At 42.1% G+C, this 13,747-nt stretch overlaps 1 protein-coding gene and 1 non-coding gene across 4 annotated transcripts in view; both read left to right on the forward strand.

Annotated features, from left to right (window-relative positions):
• The window catches only part of cutc (cutC copper transporter homolog (E. coli)), a 28,429-nt gene extending 15,069 nt beyond the window's left edge, over positions 1-13,360 (forward strand). For 2 of the 3 annotated variants that reach the window (XM_043712971.2, XM_043712972.2), the window contains exons 5-9: positions 243-278; positions 4,159-4,292; positions 5,431-5,458; positions 11,423-11,528; positions 12,870-13,360. In XM_043712971.2, the coding sequence (XP_043568906.1) occupies positions 243-278; positions 4,159-4,292; positions 5,431-5,458; positions 11,423-11,528; positions 12,870-12,981 (416 nt within the window). In that variant the 3' untranslated portion in view covers positions 12,982-13,360. The remainder of the gene's footprint in view (positions 1-242; positions 279-4,158; positions 4,293-5,430; positions 5,459-11,422; positions 11,529-12,869) is intronic. The other variant, XM_087998771.1, reaches the window with a different exon arrangement.
• On the forward strand, positions 994-1,066 carry trnak-cuu (transfer RNA lysine (anticodon CUU)). The gene has a single exon. It is a non-coding gene; the product is annotated as a tRNA-Lys (tRNA).
• Positions 13,361-13,747: the final 387 nt, after the last annotated feature.

Consider the following 13,747-nt stretch of genomic DNA (forward strand, 5'->3'; position numbering starts at 1 on the left):
AAAGTACCTCTCTGGCCGTAAGATGATTTTGAAAGCTTTGAGGACATTAAGAGTGATTTCAAATTGACACCATTCAATTTGTGATTTTGTCAGGCAGAGGAAGGGAAGGGACGTTGGGGAGATAGCCAACAATAAAGATTTGTTCAGCAGATTAACCAATTCTGGTGCTTATATTGAACTTCCTTTTTTAACGTAAGATGGTGAGTATTCAGAATGTCTAAACATTGCTTCCTCTGTTGCAGCTGAATCACGACCTCTGTCTGTGACTTTTCACAGAGGTGAGTATGTCTGAATAAAGAGGGAGTGACTGTTGGGATAAGATAGGAAAAAGTGACCAACTATTTCAAGGGCGAGACCGTGAAGGAGGAACATACTGTTTCTGGAAGAACATTGAGGTATGACAGAATTTGCAGAAAGATGATACCAGAATTGACATGTTACCATTATCAGGAAAGTCTGAACATCCTGGGACTCCTTTCTGCAAAAACAAAAAGACTGATAGAGATCTTTAAAATTTGGAAGAGTTTAAGGGAAAAAACAGGGAGGAGATCTTTCCACTGTAGGGAAAACTGGAATTAGGGCTACCATCCCAAGACAGTCACAAATAGTCTAATAGGGAATTCAAGAGAAATATCATTACTCAGAATGGTGAGGATGCAGAACTCCGGGATAGTTGAGTCAAAGAAACATAGGCCCAGTTGAAGGGAAACTATTTAATTGAAAGAGAGAAGATAGAAAAGGAACTCTACGGGTAACGTTTTCACACAGAGAGTGGTACCTGTATGGAATGAGCTGCCAGAGGAAGTGGCGGAGGCTGGTACAATTGCAACATTTAAGAGGCATTTGGATGGGTATATGAATAGGAAGGGTTTGGTGGGATATGGGCTGGGTGGTGGCAGTTGGGACTAGATTTGGTTGGGATATCTGGTCAGCATGGATGAGTTGGACCGAAGGATCTGTTTCTGTGCAGTACCCCCATCTCTATGACTCTAAGCCCGGCTAGCTCAGTTGGTAGAGCATGAGACTCTTAATCTCAGGGTCGTGGGTTCGAGCTCCATGTTGTGCGTTGTGTTCATTACAAATGCTACTGCAAGGATAGAAAGGCAGGCAAGAGAGGAGGGGGAGTGGCATTTTTGATTGGGGATAGCATTACAGCTGTGCTGAGGGAGGATATTCCCGGAAATACATCCAGGGAAGTTACTTGGGTAGAACTGAGAAATAAGAAAGGGATGATCACCTTATTGGGATTGTATTATAGACCCCCTAATAGTCAGAGGGAAATTGAGAAACAAACTTGTAAGGAGATCTCAGCTATCTGTAAGAATAATAGGGTGGTTATGGGAGGGGATTTTAACTTTCCAAACATCGACTGGGACTGCCATAGTTTAAAGGTTTAGATGGAGAGGAATTTAAGTGTGTACAAGACAATTTTCTGATTCCGTATGTGGATGCACCTACGAGAGAAGGTGCAAAACTTGACCTACTCTTGGGAAATAAGGCAGGGCAGGTGACTGAAGTGTCAGTGAGGGAGCATTTTGGGGCCAGCGACCATAATTCTATTAGTTTTAAAATAGTGATGGAAAAAGATAGAACAGATCTAAAAGTTGAAGTTCTAAATTGGAGAAAGGCCAATTTTGACGGTATTAGGCAAGACCTTTCGAAAACTGATTGAAGGCAGATGTTCACAGGTAAAGGGACGGCTGGAAAATGGGAAGCCTTCAAAAATGAGATAACAAGAATCCAGAGAAAGTATATTCCTGTCAGTGTGAAAGGGAAGGCTGGTAGGTATAGGGAATGCTGGATGACTAAAGAAATTGAGGGTTTGGTTAAGAAAAAGAAGGAAGCATATGTCAGGTATAGACAGGATAGATCGAGTGAATCCTTAGAGTATAAAGAAAGTAGGAGTATACTTAAGAGGGAAATCAGGAGGGCAAAACGGGGATATGAGATAGCTTTGGCAAATAGAATTAATGAGAATCCAAAGGGTTTTTTACAAATATATTAAGGACAAAAGGGTAACTAGGGAAAGAATAGGGCCCCTCAATGATCAGCAAGGCGGCCTTTGTGTGGAGCCACAGAAAATGGGGGGATACTAAATGAATATTTTGCATCAGTATTTACTGTAGAAAAGGATATGGAAGATATAGACTGTAGGAAAATAGATTGTGACATCTTACAAAATTACAGAGGAGGAAGTGCTGGATGTCTTGAAACGGTTAAAAGTGGATAAATCTCCAGGACCTGATCAGGCATACCCGAGAACTCTCTGGGAAGCTAGAGAAGTGATTGCTGGGCCTCTTGCTGAGATATTTGTATCATCAATAGTCACGGGTGAGGTGCTGGAAGACGGGGGGTTGGCAAACGTGGTGCCACTGTTTAAGGGATGTAAAGATAAGCCAGGGAACTATAGACCAGGGAGCCTGGCCTCGGTGGTGGGCAAGTAGTTGGAGGGAATCCTGAGGGACAGGATATACATGTATTTGGAAAGGCAAGGACTGATTCAGGATAGTCCACATGGCTTTGTGCATGGGAAATCATGTCTCACAAACTTGATTGAGTTTTTTGAAGAAGTAACATAGAAGATTGAGGGCAGAGCAGTAGATGTGATCTATATGGACTTCAGTAAGGCGTTCGACAAGGTTCCCCATGGAAGACTGATTAGCAAGGTTAGATCTCATGGAATACAGGGAGAACTAGCCATTTGGATACAGAACTGGCTGAAAGGTAGAAGACAGAGGGTGGTGGTGGAGGGTTGTTTTTCAGATCGGAGGCCTGTGACCAGTGGAGTGCCACAAGGATTGGTGCTGGGCCCTCTACTTTTTGTCATTTACATAAATGATTTGGATGCGAGCATAAGAGGTACAGTTGGTAAGTTTGCAGATGACACCAAAATTGGAGGTGTAGTGGACAGCGAAGAGGGTTATCTCAGATTACAACAGGATCTGGACCAGATGGGCCAATGGGCTGAGAAGTGGCAGATGGAGTTTAATTCAGATAAATGCGAGGTGCTGCGTTTTGGGAAAGCAAATCTTAGCAGGACTTATACACTTAATGGTAAGGTCCTAGGGAGTGTTGCTGAACAAAGAGACCTTGGAGTGCAGGTTCTTAGTTCCTTGAAAGTGGAATCACAGGTACATAGGATAGTGAAGAAGGCGTTTGGTATGCTTTCCTTTATTGGTCAGAGTATTGAGTACAGAAGTTGGGAGATCATGTTGCGACTGTACAGGACATTGGTTAGGCCACTGTTGGAATATTGCATGCAATTCTGGTCTCCTTCCTATCGGAAAGATGTTGCGAAACTTGAAAGGGTTTAGAAAAGATTTACAAGGACGTTGCCAGGGTTGGAGGATCTGAGCTACAGGGAGAGGCTGAACAGGTTGGGACTGTTTACGCTGGAGCATTGGAGGCTGAGGGGTGACGTTGTAGACGTTTACAAAATTATGAGGGGCATGGATTGGATAAATAGGCAAAGTCTTTTCCATGGGGTCAGGGAGTCCAGAACTAGAGGGCATAGGCTTAGAGTGAGGGGGAAAGATATAAAAGAGACCGAAGGGGCAACATTTTCATGCAGAGGGTGGTACGTGTATGGAATGAGCTGCCAGAGGAAGTGGTGGAGGCTGGTACAATTGCAACATTTAAGAGGCATTTGGATGGGTATATGAATAGGAAGGGTTTGGAGGGATATGGACTGGGTGCTGGTAGGTGAGACTAGATTGGATTGGGATATCTGGTTGGCATGGATGGGTTGGACCCAAGGGTCTGTTTCCGTGCAGTACATCTCTGACTCTATATGCTGATGGGATGAGTTGGAGGAGGATGGAAGTAATCTCCTGTGAAGGCTAAACACAAGCATAGACCAGTTGGGCTGAATGGCCTCTGTCTGTACTGTAGTTCTACTCAAGACAATCTACAGTTGAATAGTGAAGCTGCAAATGGAATTAATAATCTTGAGTTTTGTTAAATTATTTTTAAGCTTCAGAATGAGTACAAGCATTTTCCATCATACAATTAAAGCTTTTGGATAGAGTTTCCAGTTGTATAGATTTTGTGACTGAGAGGGGGTGCTGCGGTTGATCAGTTAAATAACAGTTCCCTGTTTTCTCTCCATCTGCGAGGCCAGTGACCCTCTGATTCCAGCTGTTATTTGTGCCTCCACAGCATTTGATATGGTGCGTGACCCCATGATCTCCCTGGAGTGCCTCATCGCTTTGGGCTTTGAGCGGGTTCTCACCAGCGGATGTGACAGCACGGCACTTGAGGGGCTACCTACCATCAAGCGCCTGGTAGAACAAGTGAGTTTGTGGTTTAGGCAGCAACCATTTTAAATGTGCCCAATGTTGTCTTTGCTGGTACAGAGACGGTTTGGTACTCAGCACCAAATGGAAACGTCAGGGTGAACCTGTGAGGCTAAACGGCCATTTCCAGACTGCAAATACGATATAATTCAATGCTAGAAAATTTTGAATGATTGAAAAGTGGGGCGAAGAATAAACATGATAATTACAGGCCTGCAGAAATGTTAGTGGCAGGAAAACTGTTTTGTCAAGGACAAAGTTAATTCTTACTTGAAAAAACGTATGCTAATAAGTGACAGCTAGCACAGATTTGTTAAAGACTACTAAACTACTAACCTGATTGAATTCTTTGGTAAAGTAGCAGTGAGGGTTGATGATAACAGTACTGTAGATGTTCATGACTCTAAAAGGCATTTAAGAAGTACCACAGAGTAATCGGAAAATATCCATCTGCTTCATTGATTTCCTTTAGGGAAGGAAATCTGCCCTCCTTTCCTGATCTGACCAAGAGGTGACTCCAAACCCACAGCAACATGTTTGCTGCTTACATGCCCTCTGAAGTGCTTTCGTGAGTTGTTCAATTCGAGGGCATTTAGGGGTGAGCAACAGGTGCTGGCATTGCTGACAACACTCACATCCCATATAAAGGCAAAAGAAAATAGAATCAAATAGTACTGAAGGAAATTTGATAATTTAGATTCAAAATTGACTAAGGAATAGGAGGCAGGAAGTACTGGTAAATGGAGGCAGCTGTGGAAGTAAGGAGAGCAGAGCAATGGATGGATTTGCAAGCAAGGATGAAGACTTTGAAATCTAGGGACTGGGAGCTAATGTGGGATCAGGGTGCAGGGAGCTGTAGAGTATTCTTATGATGGGAAAGATGCAGTAGAACATTCTAGAAGAGTGTGTGTGTGTGTGTGTGTTAGTGTTACGGTGTATACACTTACCAGTGCAATATTTCTGACAGCTAAACCACCGATCCCGTAAGTATATTCCACATTCTCATAGATGTTCATGAAGGAATTTCTCCTGCTATCTTTTCTAAAACTCGTTCTAAATATTTTGTATGTATTGCAGTAACTAGCACTCCCTTCCTTTAGCCTCTAATGTTTTTTTTTCCATTTACATCATTCAGGCAAAACAAAGGATCATTGTCGTACCAGGTAATACAGTTTCCTGTTGTGTTTTCAGTTACCTTGGGATTCAAATTGTTCTTCGTGTCTGTGTGGAGACCAGAATCTGGAGGGCTGTAATTCTATTGATATTGGAGGCAATTATTCAAAAAATTGAATAATTGAATAATGTCATTTCCTGCGGCAATGTAATTTCCTGTGGTGACGTCATTTCCTGTTCTTTTTCTCAGGGGGTGGTAAATGGGATCAAAGTCAATGTGTTGGAAATGACATCACCAACCCAAGGAAAACGAAACACATAAATAGAAAGTGGGCCATGCCACCAGTGCTTCACTGGAGGCTCACTGATGATGTTATCTAGTATGGTGACGAAACATCTGAAAACAAACCTTGCAGCTTAGTGAGCAAACTTACATCCAGAGCCTCAACCTGAGCTACAAATCTTCTCAAAGCTTTGATCTGTTTGCTCGTGTATCCTCCAGATCTGGAATACGGTGGGAAGGAGAAAGCACTTATTTAAAAGTTAAGAGTGGCCTAATGAAACACACCTATACTGCCAATAAAGACCAGAGCCTGTAGCATTCTTAAGTACAAGAGGATTACACACAAACTAAAGCTTCTTCCACAGTGTGCTAACCTTACACGATCATTGGCGACGTTTCCCTGATTAGTGACCATCCTGTACCTTGCCTGAGTGACTTAGCCCCAACTGTTGCCTGAAATGGTAGCCGTTTATATGCTTTGAGGCTTTGTCTAACAGGGGTTGGACTAGAATTATAGACGATACAAGGCACTATCTGATTGACAGTTGATCTTACAACGTTCCAGTAAAATATTTTTTATATGACCATAAAACCGTAAGACATTGGAGCAGAAATTAGGCCATTTGGCCCATCAAATCTGCTCCACCATTCAAACGTGGCTGATAAGTTTCTCTACCCCATTGTCCTGCCTTCTCCCCATAGCCCTTGATCCCTTTAATAGTCAGGAACTTATCTATCTCTGTCTTAAATATACTCAATGACCTGGCCTCCACGGCCTTCTGTGGCAATGAGTTCCATTGATTCACCCCTGTCTAGCTAAGAAGTTTCCCCTCATCTCCATACTAAAGGATCTTCCCTTTACTCTAAGGCTGTGCCCTCCAGTGTTAGTCTCTCCTGCTAATGGAAGCGTCTACCCAACATCTGCTGTATCCAGGCTTTTCAATATTCCGTAAGTTTCAATTAGATCCCCCTCTCGTTCTTCTAAATTCCATCGAGTATATACCCAGAGTCCTCAAACATTCCTCACATGTTAAGCCTTTCATTCCTGGGATCATTCCTGTGAACCTCCTCTGGAACTGCTCCAGGGCCAGTATATCCTTCCTGACATATGGGGCCCAAAATTGCTCACAGTATTCTAAATGTGGTCTGACCACATTTGAGGCAAAGCCTCAAAAGTATATCCCTGCTTTTATATTTTAATCCTCTCAAAATAAATGCCAACATTGTACTTTCCTTTCTAACTACTGACTCAACCCGCAAGTTAACCTTAAGAGTCCTGGACTAGGACTCCCAAGTCTCTTTACACTTAAGATTTCTGAACTTTCTCCCCATTTAGAAAATAGTCTTTACCTCTATTCTTTCTTCCAAAGTGCATGACCTCACACTTTCCCACATTGTATTCCATCTGCCACTTCTTTCCCCACTCTCCTAACCAGTCTAAACCCTTCTGCAGCCTTCCTGCCTCCTCAATATTATTTGTTCCTCCACCTATCTTTGTATCATCTGCAAACTTAGCCAGAATGCCCTCAGTTCCTTCATCAAGATCATTAATGTATAAAGTGAAAAGTTGTGGTCCCAAGAATCACCCTTGTGGAACATCATGAGTCACTGATTGCCATCCTGAGAAGCACTCTTTTATTCTCACTCTCTGCTTTCTGCCAGACAGCCAAGTTTCTATCTATGCTAATACCTTGTCTCTAACACTTTGGGCTCCTTTCTTAATCAGCAGCCTCCTGTGCGGCACTTTGTCAAAGGTCTTCTGGAAGTCTGAGTAGATAATGTCCACTGACACCCCATGTCTAACCTGCTTGTTACCTCAAAGAATTCTAACAGATTTGTCAGGCATAACCTCCCCTTGATAAAACCATGCTGACTTTGCCCTATTTTACCATGCACTTCCAAGTATTCAGAAATCTCATCCTTCACAATGGATTCCAAAATCTTGCCAATGACTGAGTTCAGGATAATCAACCTGTAATCTTCTGTCTTTTGCCTTACTCTCTTAACTAGCGAGGTTACATTAGCGTGTTTCCAGTTCTCTGGAACCCTCCTGACTGCAGTGATACCTGAAAGATCACCACTAACGCCTCCACTATCTCTTTAGCTATCTCCTTCAGGACTTGAGTGTAGTTCATCTGGTCCAAGTAATTTACCCACCTTTTAGACCTTTCAGTTTTTTTCGCATCTTCTCCTTGGAGTTGGCCACTATACACACCTCTGCCCCCCAGACTCTGTTGAATGTTTGGAATGTTACTCGTATCTTCCATCATGAAGACTGACACAAAGTACTTGTCCGGTTCCTCTACCATTTCTTTATTCTCCATTACTACTTCACCAGCATCATTTTCCAGCAGCCCAGTGTCTACTTTTGCCTCTCTTTTGTCCTTTGATGTTTCTAAAGAAACTCTTGGAATCTTCTTTTATATTACTGGCTAGCTTACCCTCCTATTTAATCTTCTGCCTCCTTATTTCTTTTTTTAGTTGTCCTTTGTTGGTCTTTGGAGGCTTCCCAATCCCCTTGCTTCCCACTCTCGTTCTCCACATTGTGTTTTCTTTTTGGCTTTCCCGGACTTCTCTCAACCGCCATGGATGCTTGGTCCTCCCTTTAGTACACTTCTTTTTCCTCAGAATGAATCTCTGCTGTGTCTCCCGAAAAACCCCCGGAAACTCCTGCCATCGCTGTTCCACTGCCTTTCCTGCTTAGCTCCTCTCTCAGTCAGTTCTGGCCAGCTCCTCCCTCATGCCTCTGTAGTTGCCTTTATTCAACTCTAATACTGTTCTATCTGATTCCAGCTTCTCCCTCTCAAATTGTAGCGGAAATTCTATTGTGTTATGGTCACTGCCTCCTAAGCTCCCTTATCAAGTCTGCCACATTGCACCTGTCTGCAGAAATTTGACTGCAGGGTCTATTTCTGTGTTGTGTAACTCTATTGACTCTATATATGACTTAAGCACATAAGAAATTGGAGCTGATGTCTCAATCTCCTCTACCATTCATTTAAGATCACAGGCGATCTGCCATGAAGTCCATTTTCTCACCTGTTCCCCATAGCCTTTGATTCACTTATTGATCAAAAATCTAATCATTTTAGCCATCCTCAATGCCGGAATATTCATAATCTGTCTTGAGTGGAGAAATTTTTCCTTACCTCAGTTCTAAATGATACAGCCTTATTCTGAGGCCCTGCCTCCATGTTCCAGATTTCCCAGCCAAGGGTATCTCGCAATCTGCCTTGTCAAAACCCTTCAGATCTTTTATACTTCATCCTTCTGAACTCCAGAGCGTACAGGCCAAATTTACTCAGTCTCTGATCATATGACATCTCTCTCAACCAGGAACTAATCTGAATTTGGATCCCAAAGAAGAATAGAATAGAATCCTATTGGAATTGAAATGCTAACTCCGTTTCACTCTCCACATGATGAAACTCTGATGAATTTCTCCAGCACTTCCAATTTTCATTTCACACCCCCAACATCTGCATTATTTTATTTTTATTTGAATAAAATCACATTTCCTCATGTTATTTCTTCTAGCAACTTGTCCAAAATATGAGTTTCTATCCTGTATTTCTCTTAGGTTTCTTTGTGTGGTCCTCACTGATTATATCCCTGACAAGCAGTGTTTTCTCAGCAACATTAGGTTTAGTCATTTGGCAACGCAAAAATCTGATTAATAGTGAAAAAAGGAGACATTTTGTTGAAGCTTTCCATCTTGCATTCATCAGGATACATGCATGAATCTCAAATTGCAAAGAATGTAATAAATTTATACTGTATGAGAAAAATGTTGATTCATTGGTTGGGAAGTTGACTCTGGCATGGAGAATATCTTAGTGATCTGTTGTTCCCACAATTTTGATTAGTTCAAGAAAGGCTCAATGCCTGGACCTGTTTCTTTTGCTTGCAGATTTCAGGTTCCTGTGTATGAATATGTGTAGCTTGTAGCAAGTATCCTGTTAATTGCAAGCTAAAAAGCTGTGACAGTAAGTCTGCTTTGTGAGTAAAACATAGCTGCTGTATCTCTTCCTATCTCTTTGTCTTAACCATTAAAATAGATCGTAAATAGCTGAGGGCCCAGCATTGATCATGGTTGTAACCTGCCAACTTGAAAGTATGCTGGTTATCCCTAGTCTCTACTTCCTGTCCATTGACCAATTCTCCACCTATGCTAAAATATTCCCATCAATCCGTGAGCCTTTATCTTTAATGTTAATCTCTTGTGTGACATTTTGATCGTTTTCAGTTATGTGTTGATGATATTGCTGTTCCTCTTAAAGCCAGTGTCTAGAGACTGGGGCAGCACAGTGGCTCAGTGGTTAGCTCTGCTGCCTCAGTGCCTGGGACCTGGGTTTGATTGCATCCTCGGATAATTGCTTGTGTGGAGTTTGCCCATTCTCCCCATGTCTGCGTGGGTTTCATCCAGGTGCTCCAGTTTCCTCCCATAGTCCGGAGAAGTGCAGGTTAGGTAGAATGGCCATGCTAAATTGCCCTTAGTGATGAGAGATGTGCAGGCTAGGTGGGTTAGCTATGGGAAATGCAGGGTTGCAGGGATAGGGTAGGAGGAGTGGGTCTGTGTGGGATGCTCTTCAGAGTGTTGGTGTGGACTTGATAGGCCGAATGACCTGTTTCCACACTGTAGGGAGTCTGATTCAACGACTTGATTATTCCCTCACTTTTCATTCAGTGTGCCTGCCACCCCCTCAATATAGCCACCAAGTTATTGAAAGTCCTCTTGTGTATTAATATGTATACTGCAAAATCATGATTCTCAGTAGATAGGAATAAACTGTGGATCAGCTGGTAGCATTCTTCCTTGAACCGACAATTTTCTGATGCACAAGTCCTGGTCCAGAGACACAATCTAAGGTGACACTCCAAATGCAGTATTGTGGGAGTGTTGCACTCTCAGAAGTACAAGTAAAGTTATCCTTTCCCATAAGAGGAATGAACATAAAACTAAAGATTTCAATCTTCATTTATCCAATATCTTGAATAGAATGTGTAGTTTTGGTCTACTGATTTGGGGAAGGATATAAATGTGTTAGAGATAGTTCAGAGGAGATTTACTGGATTGATTACTCCAATGAGTGGGTTGTTTATGAGGAAAGGTTGGACAGGCTGGGCTTGTTTCCACAGGAGTTTTGAAGAGTGAAGGATAACTTTTTGAAGTGAATCATCTTGGTAAGCTGGATTTAGAAAGGACATTTCCTCTTGTGGGTGAGACCAGAACCAGGGGGCACTGGTTCAAAGTGAGAAGCCATCCTTTAATGACGATGATGAGATTTGTTTCCTTTCTGAGGCTTGTGCCTCTTCTGGAAGGGAAGGTGGGAGTAGTTCATTGAGTATTTTTAAGGCACAAGTAGATTGATTCTTGTTAAGGAGTTACCCAGCATAGATGAAAATGTGGAATTCGAAACACAAACAAATCATGATTTAATTGAATGGTGGGTAGGCTTGAGGGGCCAAATGGCCTATTAATGCTCCTAGTTTGTATGTTCATAAGAACAGGGACTTCTCTCTGGTGTCCTGGACCAATCGTCTGATTATCTCTCGTTACCATTTTGCTGTTTAAGCTTCCTGTGTATAAGTTGGTTGGCATATTTTCCACATTATGGCACTGACTGTCCTTCAAGAGCACTTCATTGGCTGAGATTGTAAGCAGTATTCTGAAAATGCAGATTTTTTTTCTAATCAAAATTTGTATCTTTTATCTTTGTGTGTTTCTTAGGGGGAGGGATAACAGAGAGAAATGTGCAGAGGATTCTGGAAGGTTCTGGGGTCCAGGAGTTTCACTGCTCTGCCCGGTCCTCTCGAGACTCTTTAATGAAGTTTAGGTAGGTCACCCAGACTAATTGCCTCGAGGTGATGTAATAGAGAAGGATGCTCATCTCCATCAACTTATTACAAATGATTAGTGAAATTATTCACGCTTATTTATAATTGTTCCTGCTCAGTCTTAGTGTATTTCTTCCAGTAGTTGCTCTTTTCTCAAGGTTGGGTGTGGGGGGTCCAAAACATTGGTTTCAGGTGAGAGGGGAAAGATTCGAAAGGGATCTAATGGGTAAATGTTTCATGCAAAGGAAGGTGTGTTTATGGAATGAGCTGCCAGAGGAAGTGTGGAGGCTGGTACAATTACAACATTTAAAGGTATCTGGATGGCTACATGAATAGGAAGGGTTTAGAGGGATATGGGCCAAATGCTGGCAAATGGAACTAGATTAATTTAGGATATCTGGACGAGTTGGACCAAAGGATCTGTTTCCATGCTGTACATCTCTAAGACTCCAATAAGGAGTCAGTTAGCTCCGGTCGCTGGTCAGCTGGTTTGCAACGCAGAGTGATGTCAACTGCATGGGTTCAATCCTATAATGGCCCCGCCATCTCAACCTCAGCCCTCACCTGAGGTGTGGTGGCCCTCGGGTTAAACTGTTGGTCAGGTTAATTGTCTCTCTCCAATGAGAGAGCAACCAACTGGGATTATGGCAACCTTAGCTTTAACTGTTGTGATGAGAGTTTATAAATTCTGTAACAAAACATTCTATATTTAGGCCTAGATAGCTTTTAAACAATTATTTTTAATATATTTTAACTGTATTACTCTTAGATAACTGTACTTCAGTATTTCATTACATGATTGTTTAATACAATCTCTCGCCCTATAATTAGATCTACTGGCTTTATGCTCTCTAACCGTCTTGTTCCAGCAGTCTTCCTAAACAGAATTTGTAAACTCAGCTTATATAGTAAAAGCTGGATCACAGCGTGGTGGTAATATTACTGCCCTGCTAACCAAGGGGCACAAGTTGAGGAAAAGAAATCAAACCCCATCAAGGAAGCTGATGAAATTTAAACTACTAGTTTTTAAATCTAGAATTAAAAGCAAGTCAGTCATGCTGACTGTGAAGTTCTCAGAATGTCCAAAAAGACTCATCTGCTTCACTAATATCCTATAGAGAGGGAAATCTGTTCTGGCCTACATGCGAGTCCAGCCCCACAATGTGGTGGTTGATTCTTGGTGTCTCTCTGGCAAGCCACTTGGTTGCACCAAGCTGTTGCAGAAAAAGCTGATGTATGCGAGCTTAATATGTATGCGAGCTGGGATAATGATCAATACTCCAACACTCAGAGATGAATTGTGTTAGATGTCATGTGTGTTCTTTTCTTTTTCTCATTAGAAACCCCTCTGTTTCCATGGGAGCATCGCTCACTATGCCAGAGTACAGTATGAAAGTGACAGATACGTGCAAACTAAAAACAATGATTGCTATTGCAAAGGACATTGTATAAATACTGAGAATCTAGCAACCAAGAGAACCAGGGAATAAATACTGCCATTTAGCAAAACAAACAAACATTTACCTGATCGTGTACGGGTCTGAACAGTCCAACTATTGTGACTTGTTTACTAACTGCAAGAAGAACAAACAAGAGGTTTGCGTTGAACACAATTCGTTAAAGACTTGTGGCCAAGGAACCTTTTTATATCACTTTTGTATGTTACAAATGATCGACTCTGTTTTCAAATCAATGCAACCAGAATCCTTACTCGCAGTGTCAAGCCGTGGGAAGTAGGAGCTCCATACAGACTCAAAACACAGGGAATGTGATTGGCTCCCAGTGATTGCAGCTTACTTTTGTAGAAATTAAAATTTGTTGATCAAATGCTCCAGTTACTTTCTTCAATATCGTTTTTCTTCTCGCTCCTTAGTGCTCGAAACCTTGGGTATAATTCTATTTTGGTATCTGACTCAATGTGAGCCTAATCATTGAGTGTTTCCCAATGTTGGTTGCACCATTGCAGTTCTCCCCTCCACTTGACATCTTCACATCCTGTACCTCCCAGTGCAGATTGCTGAATAATGGGCAGGAATTGGAACCTTTGGCCAGTTTCCTCTCTCTAGCCCATTGTCATCAGCTGTAGCAATCCTGGTTCCGCAACCTTGAGCTCTGTTTGACTCAATTTCTGAATGAGGACATTGCTCCCCTGGTGGCTGAGTATTGTAATTGTGGCAAGATACTGAACAAGACAAGCTATTTAAAGATAGTGGCTACA

Source organism: Chiloscyllium plagiosum, unplaced genomic scaffold (genome assembly GCF_037043375.1).
Source record: "Chiloscyllium plagiosum isolate Xiang-an unplaced genomic scaffold, Cpla_swu_hap1 HiC_scaffold_22, whole genome shotgun sequence".
NCBI lineage: Eukaryota > Metazoa > Chordata > Chondrichthyes > Orectolobiformes > Hemiscylliidae > Chiloscyllium > Chiloscyllium plagiosum.